Consider the following 12,484-nt stretch of genomic DNA (forward strand, 5'->3'; position numbering starts at 1 on the left):
GTGAGGTTGAGGAGAGGAGAAGTTAGCAGCGGAGTACTTTGAGTGAGGGTGAGGTGGAGCTGTTGGACAGCGTTGTGTGTGAGTTCTGTAATCTGTACATAAAGAAAACCAGAAGAAATGTTATTTTTCAACCATTTGTGGTCCTTTCCCCAGGAAGAGATGAGTCTCTCCTATAAGCAGACCCCCCCCCCAAATGTGGCAGGTGGCAAATAGCAGCCTTGCTGCAATATATTCATATATTCTTATTTTTTATGGACTGGCTGTATTCTACATTGTATTATATGCTGCACTGTACATTTTGCTGTACAGTATGTAGTGAATATTTGAATTACAAAAAAAATCACATTTGAAATAATTATGTCACTTCTAATTTGCCGTGTCTTATCGTTGGACCACTTTAATAGGCCTAAATGTTTTAACAGGTTATAGGTTTCTTTCGTGTGTAATTGTCAAATGTCCAACTCAGTGCCTTGTAGGGACTGAGGCAGGGACTCAGGGACTCCAGAGACCTGGTCCGTCCTTGATGGTTGACATACTTCCCTCAGGGACGTCAGAGACGATCATTCAAGTAACAACGCAAATATATATTACCAGGTATACTACATATATTAAGAATATGTTGTCTACTACAGTATTTAATCTCAATAGTAAAGTAGCCTAGCCCTAAATCCAACTAGTCTAGGTATGTGTATGTGCTCCAAATATGTGCAGATTCTGCAATAATGCCATTATAAAACTGATAGTTCTGGCAAGAGTACAGTCCAGAGGGTCAAAGCCATTGTATGGCTTTCCAAGCCTGGTGAAGCGAGGTCACCAAAACATTACATAATCCTTATTCACTGTTCTTCCTGAGTGCTGAGATCCCACAGACCGTCTGCTCATTGGTCGTGAACGATAAAACTACGACATAGCTACTCCGGGCTATGGGACCGTGACTACAAATCCTATATGCCACTGCCCCACCTTAATGTTAACCAATCACTATCTTGCTTCCTATTATGATTTTACAATTACAAAAGTAATCTGAACAGCATATGTGCGCTGCTCTACAAAGCCTGTCTGTTTGTGTGTCTCTCTCTCTCTCTCTCCTTTCTCTCACTTTTCACTCATCCTATGTCGGGTGTGTGTCATCACTTTCTCTCACACTCTGTCCAAAACTGCTGCTGCCATTTTTGCAAACCCCCACCCCATTCTCTGTAGGTACTTAAACCCTGTATACTAGCTATCTATACTATATATATATATACTAGCCCCCCTTCTTATTTACATCTACACCAAATGTCTTCACTGAAAATGTATAACTTTGCAATGCGTTGTGAGCTTGTAGATCTGCTATTTTTGCCGATTGTTCTCCCCTAGAATAGGGCAGTTAGGGTTCATGTGGTTAAAAGTTAAACTACTGTATAAACCCCCCAAAGCCTCCCCCCCAAGATGGCTACATAACGCGGGTAAGCAGAGGAAGGAGGAAGTTCCCCCCCAGTTACTTGCTCCCCACACAAAGCTCTTTGAGCGCCCAGACCACAAACCAGCCCCACATTACCCAGAAGCCTTTGCACAAGAACACCAAGTCTTCCTCACCGGCACTTTTTTTTCCATTGGTGACAAAGCACATGGCGCTGCACTTTCTAAACGTTGCAGATTACAGAAGTGAATATGTGCATACGGTATACGAGGAAAAAGGAGTGTGCGTGCGTGTGTGTCTGTGTGTGTGTGACGTGTGTGTGTGTGTGTGTGTGTGTGTGTGTGTGTGTGTGTGTGTGTGTGTGTGTGTGTGTGTGTGTGTGTGTGTGTGTGACGTGTGTGTGTGTGTGTGTGTGACGTGTGTGTGACGTGTGTGTGTGTGTGTGTGTGTGTGTGTGTGTGTGTGTGTGTGTGTGTCATTTGTGTGCGTGCGTCTACAGTATGCATGTTATTAACTATTCAGATAATTACTGTAGCTAGTGTGGCCACCTGTAAATACCATTATCTTGTCCAATCTTTAATCACATTGCATCTTATATAAATGTTATGTTACTGTGGGTCCTGATTCCGCACGTACACTGTGAATAGTGCCTTATGAAGTTTAATCGTATCACCTTCTGTCTGTCCCTGCATCGATTCCTTCCTTGTATGAAGCTCCTGCCTATAAATAAAATTCTTATGATCTCTGACAGTCAGTGTCATTTGGCTGGTAGACAAAGGAAGTTGCAACATTACTAATTGAAGTAGTAGTTACTAGTTATTAGTTAGTTAATGATGAATAAATGTCATTCACATTGCATCAAGTGTGCTGACAATTCTAACCACAGGAAGTTGCATATTGCCTTCCTTACATTAACCCTGCGCTGTGAAAGACACAAGGGGTTCATCTGACCACAGAGCGAGAGACAGCGTGATGCACAGAGCTGCTGTAAAGTGTGCATATGTGAGTGTGGCTGTAGTTTCCAAGCACTTAGAGAAATCCACTCAGATCTTATCACAGGATCTACAGATGATATACAGTACCTTCCAACTACCTTGTAGTAAAAGTATTGGTGGATAATTCTACTGGTTTTAAGACTTCACTTGATTTATTACAGAATATGACTTATTCAAGAAATAATATGAAATCATCTTAAATAAAAGTAACTTGCTTTAAGATATAAAAATATATAAAAATATTTATACCAGCAAAATGATCTGCCAATGCAGTGAACGAATATTTTGAATATTTTGAATGAAACCTAAAAAGTCTGAATGCAAGCAAAAATCACTTTAGCTTTTTTTGCAGTGCATAGTCTGGCAACTTAACCACGCAGGTGGTAAAAATACTAATAAACAACTTAAATTTAGAGAAACTGAAAAATCAGCTTCATTGGTCCCTTTTGCCAAATTCCCAAGTGCAAGTTTAAATCGATTGGTGCAACCCAACTGAATGTGCACAAAATGCAGACAGATGGTCTGCTTTAAAGGGAAAGACCACTTTGGTAGAGGTTTGGTTTGTGTAGTTACCTTGCCATGATGTAACTCCAAAGGTGGACAAGAAATAAGAAATAATTGCTCCATTAATTAGAAATTGATAATTCAAAATACGCTCCCCATTGACTTACATTGTACACTGAAACAGCTGTCAAAGTCACTCTTTTAGCCCATAAACAAACACAAACTAAGCTGATTCAGACAATATAGAACATCACCAAACCCAGTACTGTTTATTTTTTTAATAAAAATGTCAACTTCCTGATGATTTTACTATTTTCAGATCCGGATCCGCGGATCCAGTCCAGGTTTTCTTTCTAATAAAAATAGCTAAATCAACAGTAATTTTTATAAAAAAAAAAAACCCAGTACTGGGCTTGGTGATGTTCTATATTGTCTGAATCGACTTTGTTTACATTTGTTTACATGCTAAAAGAGCGACTTTGAGAGCTGTTTTACTGTACAATGTAAGTCAATGGGGAGCATATTTTAAATAATCAATTTCTAATCAATGCAGCAATTTTTTTTAATTTCTTGACCACCTTTGGAGTTACATCATGGCGAGTTAACAACACAACCCAAACCTCTACCAGTGTGGTCTTGCCCTTTAAGTATTTTTGATTATTTTCAATGTTATTCTGCTTATAAACATAAGCATAACAGATGCGTTGCTGGAATATAAATGCAAGTTACATTTAGTCTATGAAACAGTCTCCGTTTCTAGCTAAGGCTGTGTTGTGATTTGGGTCAATGCATTTCCTATTGTCCGAGTCAGATGTTAGATGTCAGGTGTTTTAAAAGCACTTAATGCTTTTAAAACTTTTAAACTAAAATGTAAATAACCCACCTTGTAGTTATTAAAGTCAGCTGGTTATGGTACTAATACTGAGTTAAAACTCCAAACATACTAACTGTCCTGTTTTTAACAGGACTACCCGCTTATATATTCTCACTGATCCCTGGCTCTTAATTTGGTGACATTCGCCAGATTATAACCAACACTTAAATATCTGTTTTCACCCGTTTCTCTCACTCTAAGACTGTTTTCGTTCCTCCTTTTTTAGTCCCTCCCCCTTACAGAACCTGGGAGGTAGACTAGAGTTGATAGACATCTGGCTCCCCAACAGGGACGGAGTAAGACTCACAGGGGCCCCTGGTCCAATTATCTTTGAGGGCCCCCTCACTATACCCAGAATGAGCAGTCAGGTAACAGTTGGCCCAATGGTCAAGGCTCCAAGAACAGACAGAATGCAAATTTTGTCAATTTTATTTACCTCATATAGCATGCCTCCAAAAATCACCAATCTGTGCAAGATGATATGTACAGTGTAGCAGAAGGTAGCACGAGTCCGCCGGAACCAAAGACCCGAGCCCCGAACCGAGAACCGTGGCCTAAATATTGACTTGTCCTCGGGTCGGATCCCTTTCAATTTGCCACAGTTCTCGGTCGTTCCATTTGAAATGGATGGACCCGTGAGGACCCGACGACCAGCATTTTATTATTGTTATTATATTAAACTCTTTAACCTTCGGTTTTAAAATGAGACATATATGCGTTGTAATTACGCTCCAAAATCCATATAGTCTATCCTCGCATATTGAATGAGCCACGTTTAACGTTAACAGTCAATTGAAACGCAGTAAAATCTCCAGTGCACTGCACTGCTGAACACCGTGGAGTTTTTTTTGCGAGGTGAAACGCAAAAAAAGCCACCGGGAAGATGCGAGTTGGAACGTCATCTATGTGGAGCATGTTTATGGTCATTATCTGCGGGGACGGGCGGTATTAAGTCGGCAAAAATGTTGTCTGTCTGTCTGCAACACAGAGCAGAGCGCACTCCTGTCTCAACTTAGCCTGTGCTTACTGTTTTTGGGGCGGGGGGCGCTGGGACCAGGAGGTGACCGACATGCATGGCCAATTTGAATATCATGTGATTTTAGCATTAGCAAATAAGCATCGGGTCCAGTACGGGTCTAGAGAGCTGGTCGGGCCGGGTCTAATAAATTCAAATTAACCAGTTATCCACGGGTCAGTTTCAGACCGTGTCCAGTAATTTAGATTTTTTTCTTTGGTCCGTTCGAACTGGTCCAATTATTCACAGTCCGTTTCGGTCCGGGTCCAATTTTTTGGACCCATGCTACCCTCTAAACCCGGGCAAAATAGAAAAGCAAGACTGGCCAAAAAAGCAAATACTTGAAGTCAAACCAAGGAAAATAACAACCCAAACACCTGTTACTAAACATAAGTACAAAAGACGAAGCTCGTCTCCTTCCAAAGCTTAACTTAACTCAACACTCGGCAGCCTCCATTTTATGCCAGGTGAGACATACCACAAACAAATTAACAGTAATTGGCATTCATTAATTCAAACAAGGTTAACTACGACCCACAAATTATAATTATTATTTTCCAGGCACCCATTCCTTCACAAAAACCATCAATGTACGTGTATGGTGTTTAAAACCATTTAGTAGTCCCAAAAATTTTAAGGTTTTCGATTTGAGACGACATTGACGCCTTGACTTGAAGGCCGATTTTAGACGACATACCGCCGCCTTACTCGGAGGCCGTTTAGAGACGTCTTACCGCCTTACTCGGAGGCCGATTAGAGACGTCTTACCGCCTTACTCGGAGGCCGTTTAGAGACGTCTTACCGCCTTACTCGGAGGCCGTTTAGAGACGTCTTACCGCCTTACTCGGAGGTCGTTTAGAGACGTCTTACCGCCTTACTCGGAGGCCGTTTAGAGACGTCTTACCGCCTGACTCGGAGGCCGATTAGAGACGCCTTACCGCCTAACTCGGAGGTTGTTTAGAGACGTCTTACCGCCTTACTCGGAGGCCGTTTAGAGACGTCTTACCGCCTTACTCGGAGGTCGTTTAGAGACGTCTTACCGCCTTATTCGGAGGTCGTTTATAGACGTCTTACCGTCTTACTCGGAGGCCGTTTAGAGACGTCTTACCGCCTGACTCGGAGGTCGTTTAGAGACCCCTTACCGCCTTACTCGGAGGTCGTTTAGAGACGTCTTACCGCCTTACTCGGAGGCCGATTAGAGACGTCTTACCGCCTTACTCGGAGGCCGTTTAGAGACGTCTTACCGCCTTACTCGGAGGTCGTTTAGAGACGTCTTACCGCCTTACTCGGAGGTCGTTTAGAGACGTCTTACCGCCTGACTCGGAGGCCGATTAGAGACGCCTTACCGCCTGACTCGGAGGTCGTTTAGAGACCCCTTACCGCCTTACTCGGAGGTCGTTTAGAGACGTCTTACCGCCTTACTCGGAGGCCGTTTAGACGTCTTACCGCCTTACTTGGAGGCCGTTTAGAGACGTCTTACCACCTTACTTGGAGGTCGTTTAGAGACGTCTTACCGCCTTACTTGGAGGTCGTTTAGAGACGTCTTACCGCCTTACTTGGAGGTCGTTTAGAGACGTCTTTCCGCCTTACTTGGAGGCCGTTTAGAGACGTCTTACCGCCTTACTTGGAGGCCGTTTAGAGACGTCTTACCGCCTTACTTGGAGGCCGTTTAGAGACGTCTTACCGCCTGATTCGGAGGTCGTTTAGAGACGTCTTACCGCCTTACTCGGAGGTCGTTTAGAGACGTCTTTCCGCCTTACTTGGAGGCCGTTTAGAGACGTCTTACCGCCTTACTTGGAGGCCGTTTAGAGACGTCTTACCGCCTTACTTGGAGGCCGTTTAGAGACGTCTTACCGCCTGATTCGGAGGTCGTTTAGAGACGTCTTACCGCCTTACTCGGAGGTCGTTTAGAGACGTCTTACCGCCTTACTCGGAGGCCGTTTAGAGACGTCTTACCGCCTTACTTGGAGGCCGTTTAGAGACGTCTTACCGCCTTACTCGGAGGTCGTTTAGAGACGTCTTTCCGCCTTACTCGGAGGCCGTTTAGAGACGTCTTACCGACTTACTAGGAGGTCGTTTAGAGACGTCTTACCGCCTTACTTGGAGGCCGTTTAGAGACGTCTTACCGCCTTACTTGGAGGTCGTTTAGAGACGTCTTTCCGCCTTACTTGGAGGCCGTTTAGAGACGTCTTACCGCCTTACTTGGAGGCCGTTTAGAGACGTCTTACCGCCTTACTTGGAGGCCGTTTAGAGACGTCTTACCGCCTTACTTGGAGGCCGTTTAGAGACGTCTTACCGCCTTACTTGGAGGCCGTTTAGAGACGTCTTACCGCCTTACTTGGAGGCCGTTTAGAGACGTCTTACCGCCTTACTTGGAGGCTGTTTAGAGACGTCTTACCGCCTTACTCGGAGGCCGTTTAGAGACGTCTTACCGCCTTACTCGGAGGTAAGGTAACTAAAACCATTTAGTAGTCGCAAAAATGTGAAGGTTTTCGATTTGAGACGACATACCGCCGCCCTACCCAAAGGCCGGTTATTGACGCCTTACCGCCTGACTTGGAGGCCGATTTTAGACTTAAGAGGCGGTTAGACTCTTTGATCTCCTCCATTCTCCCAGAGTTCCAGAGTCTTGTGTCTTCATTGACCTGGACCAGGGTGTGTTTCTGCATTGCTGGGACGGTGTAGTGACGCTCGACATGATTCTCACAGTAGGAGGCGCTACACGTCACACAGGTCTTGATGGCTCGGCGTGTGAGGCTGGAGCAAACATCACAATCTACATCTCCAGGTGCAGCCTGTGGCAGAGTGGGACAGGCTGGATAAAAGCATGTCTGCTGGAGAGCCTGCAGCATCCATTTCAACTTGACAGACATGATTTATTTTAAAAAGATAGACTAACTCTACTTCATATCCATATTGTTTCAATGCAAAGAATAAAAGCTATTTCACAGCAGACGTTATGTCTAGCCACATATCTGTACAAACTTTGCTCTCACCTCTTTGACCTCCTCCTTGAGCGGGACTAGGTTGTGTTTCTGCATTGCTGGGACGTTGTAGTGATCCCTGAGATGATTCTCACAGTAGGAGACGTTACACGTCACACAGATCTTGATGGCTCGGCGTGTGAGACTGGAGCAAACATCACAAGCTACGTCTCCAGGTGCAGCCTGTGTCAGAGTGCGACAGGCTGGACTAGAGGGTGCAGAGAGATACACAGTGTGAGAGAGAACATGATACGGGTGCAGAGGGAAAGACAGAATTCACAGAAACATTACAGTCTACTATACCATTCTAAACTTCCTCACCTCAGCTCAGGAGACCTAATCTGTCTTTTGAAGCTCATGGGTGGATCCATGGACTTCTCACTCTTCATGGACACACAGCTGGGTGAGGGACAGTCTGAGCTCTCCTTCTGGATCCTGAAAACCATGCAGCTGCACGTTAACATATCTGGTCTCAATACAGTGCAATCAACAAAGCCGATCAACATCATACAGTATTTTGTTGTGCTCGCTACCAGCAGGCTAAAGGCCTCAATTCCTGAATATCTTTCAAATTGGACAATTGACAATCTCTCTCTCAGCTAAGGGGTCCTTGGCCTGAAAAAGGTTGAAGACCTTTTTTGAAGACAAAAATAAAATCATCAACAATAATTAACTTCTATTATTATTATTGATATTGTAATTGTTCATCGTTTAAATCACATCAGCCATCTAGTTTGTACAGTTTTTTTTCTCTCACCATGATGAGTGTGGATAAGGGACATCTTTAAGGTTATGAGGGTGATCCATGGACCAGTCACTTTTCATGGACTCACAGCTAGGTGCAGGAGACACCACTCTATGCTGCTCCGCCCTGTAAACCACACAGAAGTCAAATGCAACACAGAGGTCAAATTCAATACTTTTATGGCACCGACCGTACCATCAAGTACCAAAAATGCCTTGTCATTCAATACAACATTTTGATACCTCAGTATCAGTGAGCCAATAAGCATGCAGCATGCTTAACATTTAACAACATCACAGTGTTTGCACATACAGTTTGCACTTCATAGGTAAACAAATAAATAAGTGTCCATTTTAACAAGCTTGACGCCAATAGCGAGTGATGGAATATAAAGTATGCTAAAAGACCAGCACTGAGTTTGATTTTACACTTGAACGTGCTTGGAATAAGCTGCTCCATGTTTGACTGCTTTGATTAAAGGACGGAGTTACGATGACTGTGATTTTAGCAGGTAACATAATTAGTCTAACAGTGTTTCATACAGAACACCTTTTTCCCACAGATTGCTAAATTGCAACTTGGTGGTAGTGTGCGTTGTTTGTAGTAGAGGTCTTCGCGGGTCCGCCGGAACCGAATACACCCGACAGGACCCGAGACTCACCCGAGTCTGGTTGTGTGAGTGTATTTACCATGGCAGGGGTTGACACCAACGCCTGCCCGACTGCCCGGGGCAGGTAATAAAATGGTCGGGCAGGTGAAGTTTGCTATAGGGTTGCCCGAAGGGCAGGTGCGCATTTTGAGTGGGGATGCAACCGTGTTTTGTTCGCTATAAAACACAACACAAGATATCCGTCTTTAGACTGATCGGTAGAGAAAAGCATAAAGTGCTGCGATGATTGGCTGATATGGGATCAGATTACTGCAGCACAATATACGGGGGAAAGCTGTCAGTTCAGTGACTGGGAGAGTGGCACAGAGCGCATCAATATCTCCTATGGAATCAAAGTGTGCACTGTGGCGTGTGCAATCATGGATTCCTTCTCCATCAAGTTCAGAGAATTGTCACTTTACTCTAATGCAGATGATTTGAAACCAGGAAAAGACAACTCCTATGCCATATCACAATTTTACACTATCAAAAATCAAGTTTCATATCACAAAAGATATACACTGATATATTGCCCTCATTGTGACCAACCTGCCATTCTTGACGTGAGGGTTACCAGGATCCATGCCTTCCTATGGTGGTTACAATGTCTCGGTCTGCAGGCTTTGCACACACACAGTCAGTCACACACACACACACACACACACACACACACACACACACACACACACACACACACACACACACACACACACACACACACACACACACACACACACACACACACACACACACACACACACACACACACACACACACACGGTTAACACACACGGTTAACCAGGCTAATCACTCTGATTCATTATTTTAAGTTGCCTTTCAGAATCAGAATCAGTTTTATTGTCACATCACAGGTTTACAAGGTAAAGAAGTGGGTGAAATTCGTTTTTGTACATCGTTCCCATCGCAACGTTAATTTCCATAGAAAGAAGAGGGGGGGGGGGGGAGAAGAAGAGGGGTGGGGGGCAAGTGGGAAGGAGATCAAAACAAGAGAGCAACAGAAGGCCAGACAAGTTATCTACATATTTACAAAGTACCTGAGATAATAAAAAACTAAGGTGCCTGAGCATAGCAGCAATGTATGTATACTGTGCATGTTATACTTATACTGTGCATGATATACATATGGACGTTAAGGTGCTTAGAGAAAAAAAGCACAATAAAAAAGACAAAAAAGTCAGTGCGTTATACAGGGGATTAAGGTGCAAAAGGTCAGTGCGTGTCCACCTAGGGTGGACTGACCCTAGTATAATCCGCAAGTAGCTCCATGAGGGAGTGCAGCAAAAAAGTCATTTGTACCTGGTGTAGTCCACAGGTGTGTCCGAGGGGGAGCTAAGTCCAAGTCATTGTCCCTGGTATAAAACTTTCTAGACCTTTCGGTCTACTACATCTTCTCAATATTATAGTAGCCTAGGGGGGTACAGTATGTGTGTGCTCCAACTATGTGCAGCCTCGACAATAATGGCATTATAAGACTGATAGTCCTGGTGCTTGATTCTGACGGGGTCAAAGCCACATTCTAATATATCTCTGCTCTCGGGCAGAACCCAGCTATGCCCAAAATATAAACTTTTCAGGAAATGAAAAAAAAAAAGGCGTCTGCTGATTGGTCGTGAAGAATATAATAATGACATACCCGCTCCGGCCTATGGGACTGTGACTATAAATCCCATAGTCCGGCGATACAACTACTCAGATGTGGTGAAATGCTAATAAACAGCTTAAATTTGCAGAAAATGAATGCTGATGGACAGACTGTATGCATTCTGTTGATGTATTTTGATCATTGTGAAATTAATTGTGCTTATAAACATAAGCATAACAGATGTAGTTGCTGCAATATAAATAAGACTATGAAACAACCTCTCTTTTTAGCTAAGGCCTTGTTGTCATTTGGTTCAATGCATTTTTCATCCATAATGGCTCTGCTTTTAAAACATTAGAATGTTGGGGTTCTAGTCAAAAGGTTTCAGAAATTAATTAACAAAATCGGTGTATAAATAGAATATCAATGTTCTGCCCATGTTAGCACATGGATTGTCTAGGCTACTACTTATCTGAAATAAATTCTACTGCGTCACTTTTTCACACGCGCTTGGGTGCTCATGTCAGGTCATGACACACTACCATATACTGTACGTTCTAAGCAAAGAAGTTGCACTTACTTCTATTGATGTATTCACCTGATAGCAGTCAAGACAGACAGACAGGCAGGCAGAATACGTAAGACGAAAAAGAGGGAAAAAAGTCAATCTTTTAGTTGAGGAAGTCAGACGAAGTTGTTGCTGCTTGACTCACTTCCTTCCAACAGGCTGAATGAATGGCAGACCACACCTTCACAGTGGGTGAGCTCATGCCGTGAACTTCTGGTCTCTTAAAGGCGCAGGCACACGTGTGTGTGTGTGTGTGTGTGTGTGTGTGTGTGTGTGTGTGTGTGTCACAGAGCAAACTATCAATCAATCAATCAAACAAACAAACAAACAAACAAACAAACAAACAAACAAACAAACAAACAATCAGTCAACAAAGGTAAAGTCTGTGTGTGCCTGAGTGTTCATATTGATGTAGTAAAAAAATCCTAATTGCATTTGTCTCTCCTGCTCATGGCTTTAAAAATCATGTTGCATAAACAAATGATCGTTGATAATTGCCCAGATTTAGATTGATGTGATTCTGACAAAGGCTTATAAAACAATTCCTACACTTTGTTTTTAATTATTTCTAAAGATTTAAAAAAATAAAAAATGTTCATGAATTAAATACACATTCTTACATTTTTCAAATGAATTCCACAAATTAATAAATCAAAGAAATTCCATGAATTAGAAAAAAAAAATCTACGGCTATTTTCACTAATTTGGGTCCCGGAGAGACATCAAATTTATCTTTTGGGTGTCTAGCTAAAAAGTTTGGATCCACCGTGATGGAGAACCCAGCACCCCACCTGTCTGTCTGTCTTCTGGAGAACCCAGCACCCCACCTGTCTGTGTGCTGGAGGAGAACACTACGCCACCTGTCTGTCTGTGTGCTGGAGAACCCAGCACCCCACCTGTCTGTCTGTGTGCTGGAGAACACAGTACCCCACCTGTCTGTCTGTGTGCTGGGGAACCCAGCACCCCACCTGTCTGTCTGTGTGCTGGAGAACCCAGCACCCCACCTGTCTGTCTGTGTGCTGGAGAACACAGTACCCCACCTGTCTGTCTGTGTGCTGGAGAACCCAGCACCCCACCTGTCTGTCTGTGTGCTGGGGAACCCAGCACCCCACCTGTCTGTCTGTGTGCTGGAGAACCCAGTATCA

At 43.5% G+C, this 12,484-nt stretch overlaps 1 protein-coding gene across 1 annotated transcript in view; it reads right to left on the minus strand.

The window, feature by feature from the left end:
• The window catches only part of LOC308100692 (uncharacterized protein), a gene marked incomplete at its 3' end in the record, with an annotated part of 61,095 nt that extends 49,607 nt beyond the window's left edge, over positions 1 to 11,488 (minus strand). Inside the window, exons 1-3 of the mRNA XM_080449761.1 lie at positions 11,352 to 11,488; positions 9,718 to 9,782; positions 8,532 to 8,645 (exon numbers count right to left, since the gene is read on the minus strand). Of these exons, the coding sequence (XP_080305887.1) occupies positions 8,532 to 8,645; positions 9,718 to 9,752 (149 nt within the window). The 5' untranslated portion in view covers positions 9,753 to 9,782; positions 11,352 to 11,488. The remainder of the gene's footprint in view (positions 1 to 8,531; positions 8,646 to 9,717; positions 9,783 to 11,351) is intronic.
• Between the last annotated feature and the right edge of the window lie 996 nt (positions 11,489 to 12,484).

Source organism: Gymnoscopelus braueri (assembly GCF_963280865.1).
Source record: "Gymnoscopelus braueri genome assembly, chromosome: 14".
NCBI lineage: Eukaryota > Metazoa > Chordata > Actinopteri > Myctophiformes > Myctophidae > Gymnoscopelus > Gymnoscopelus braueri.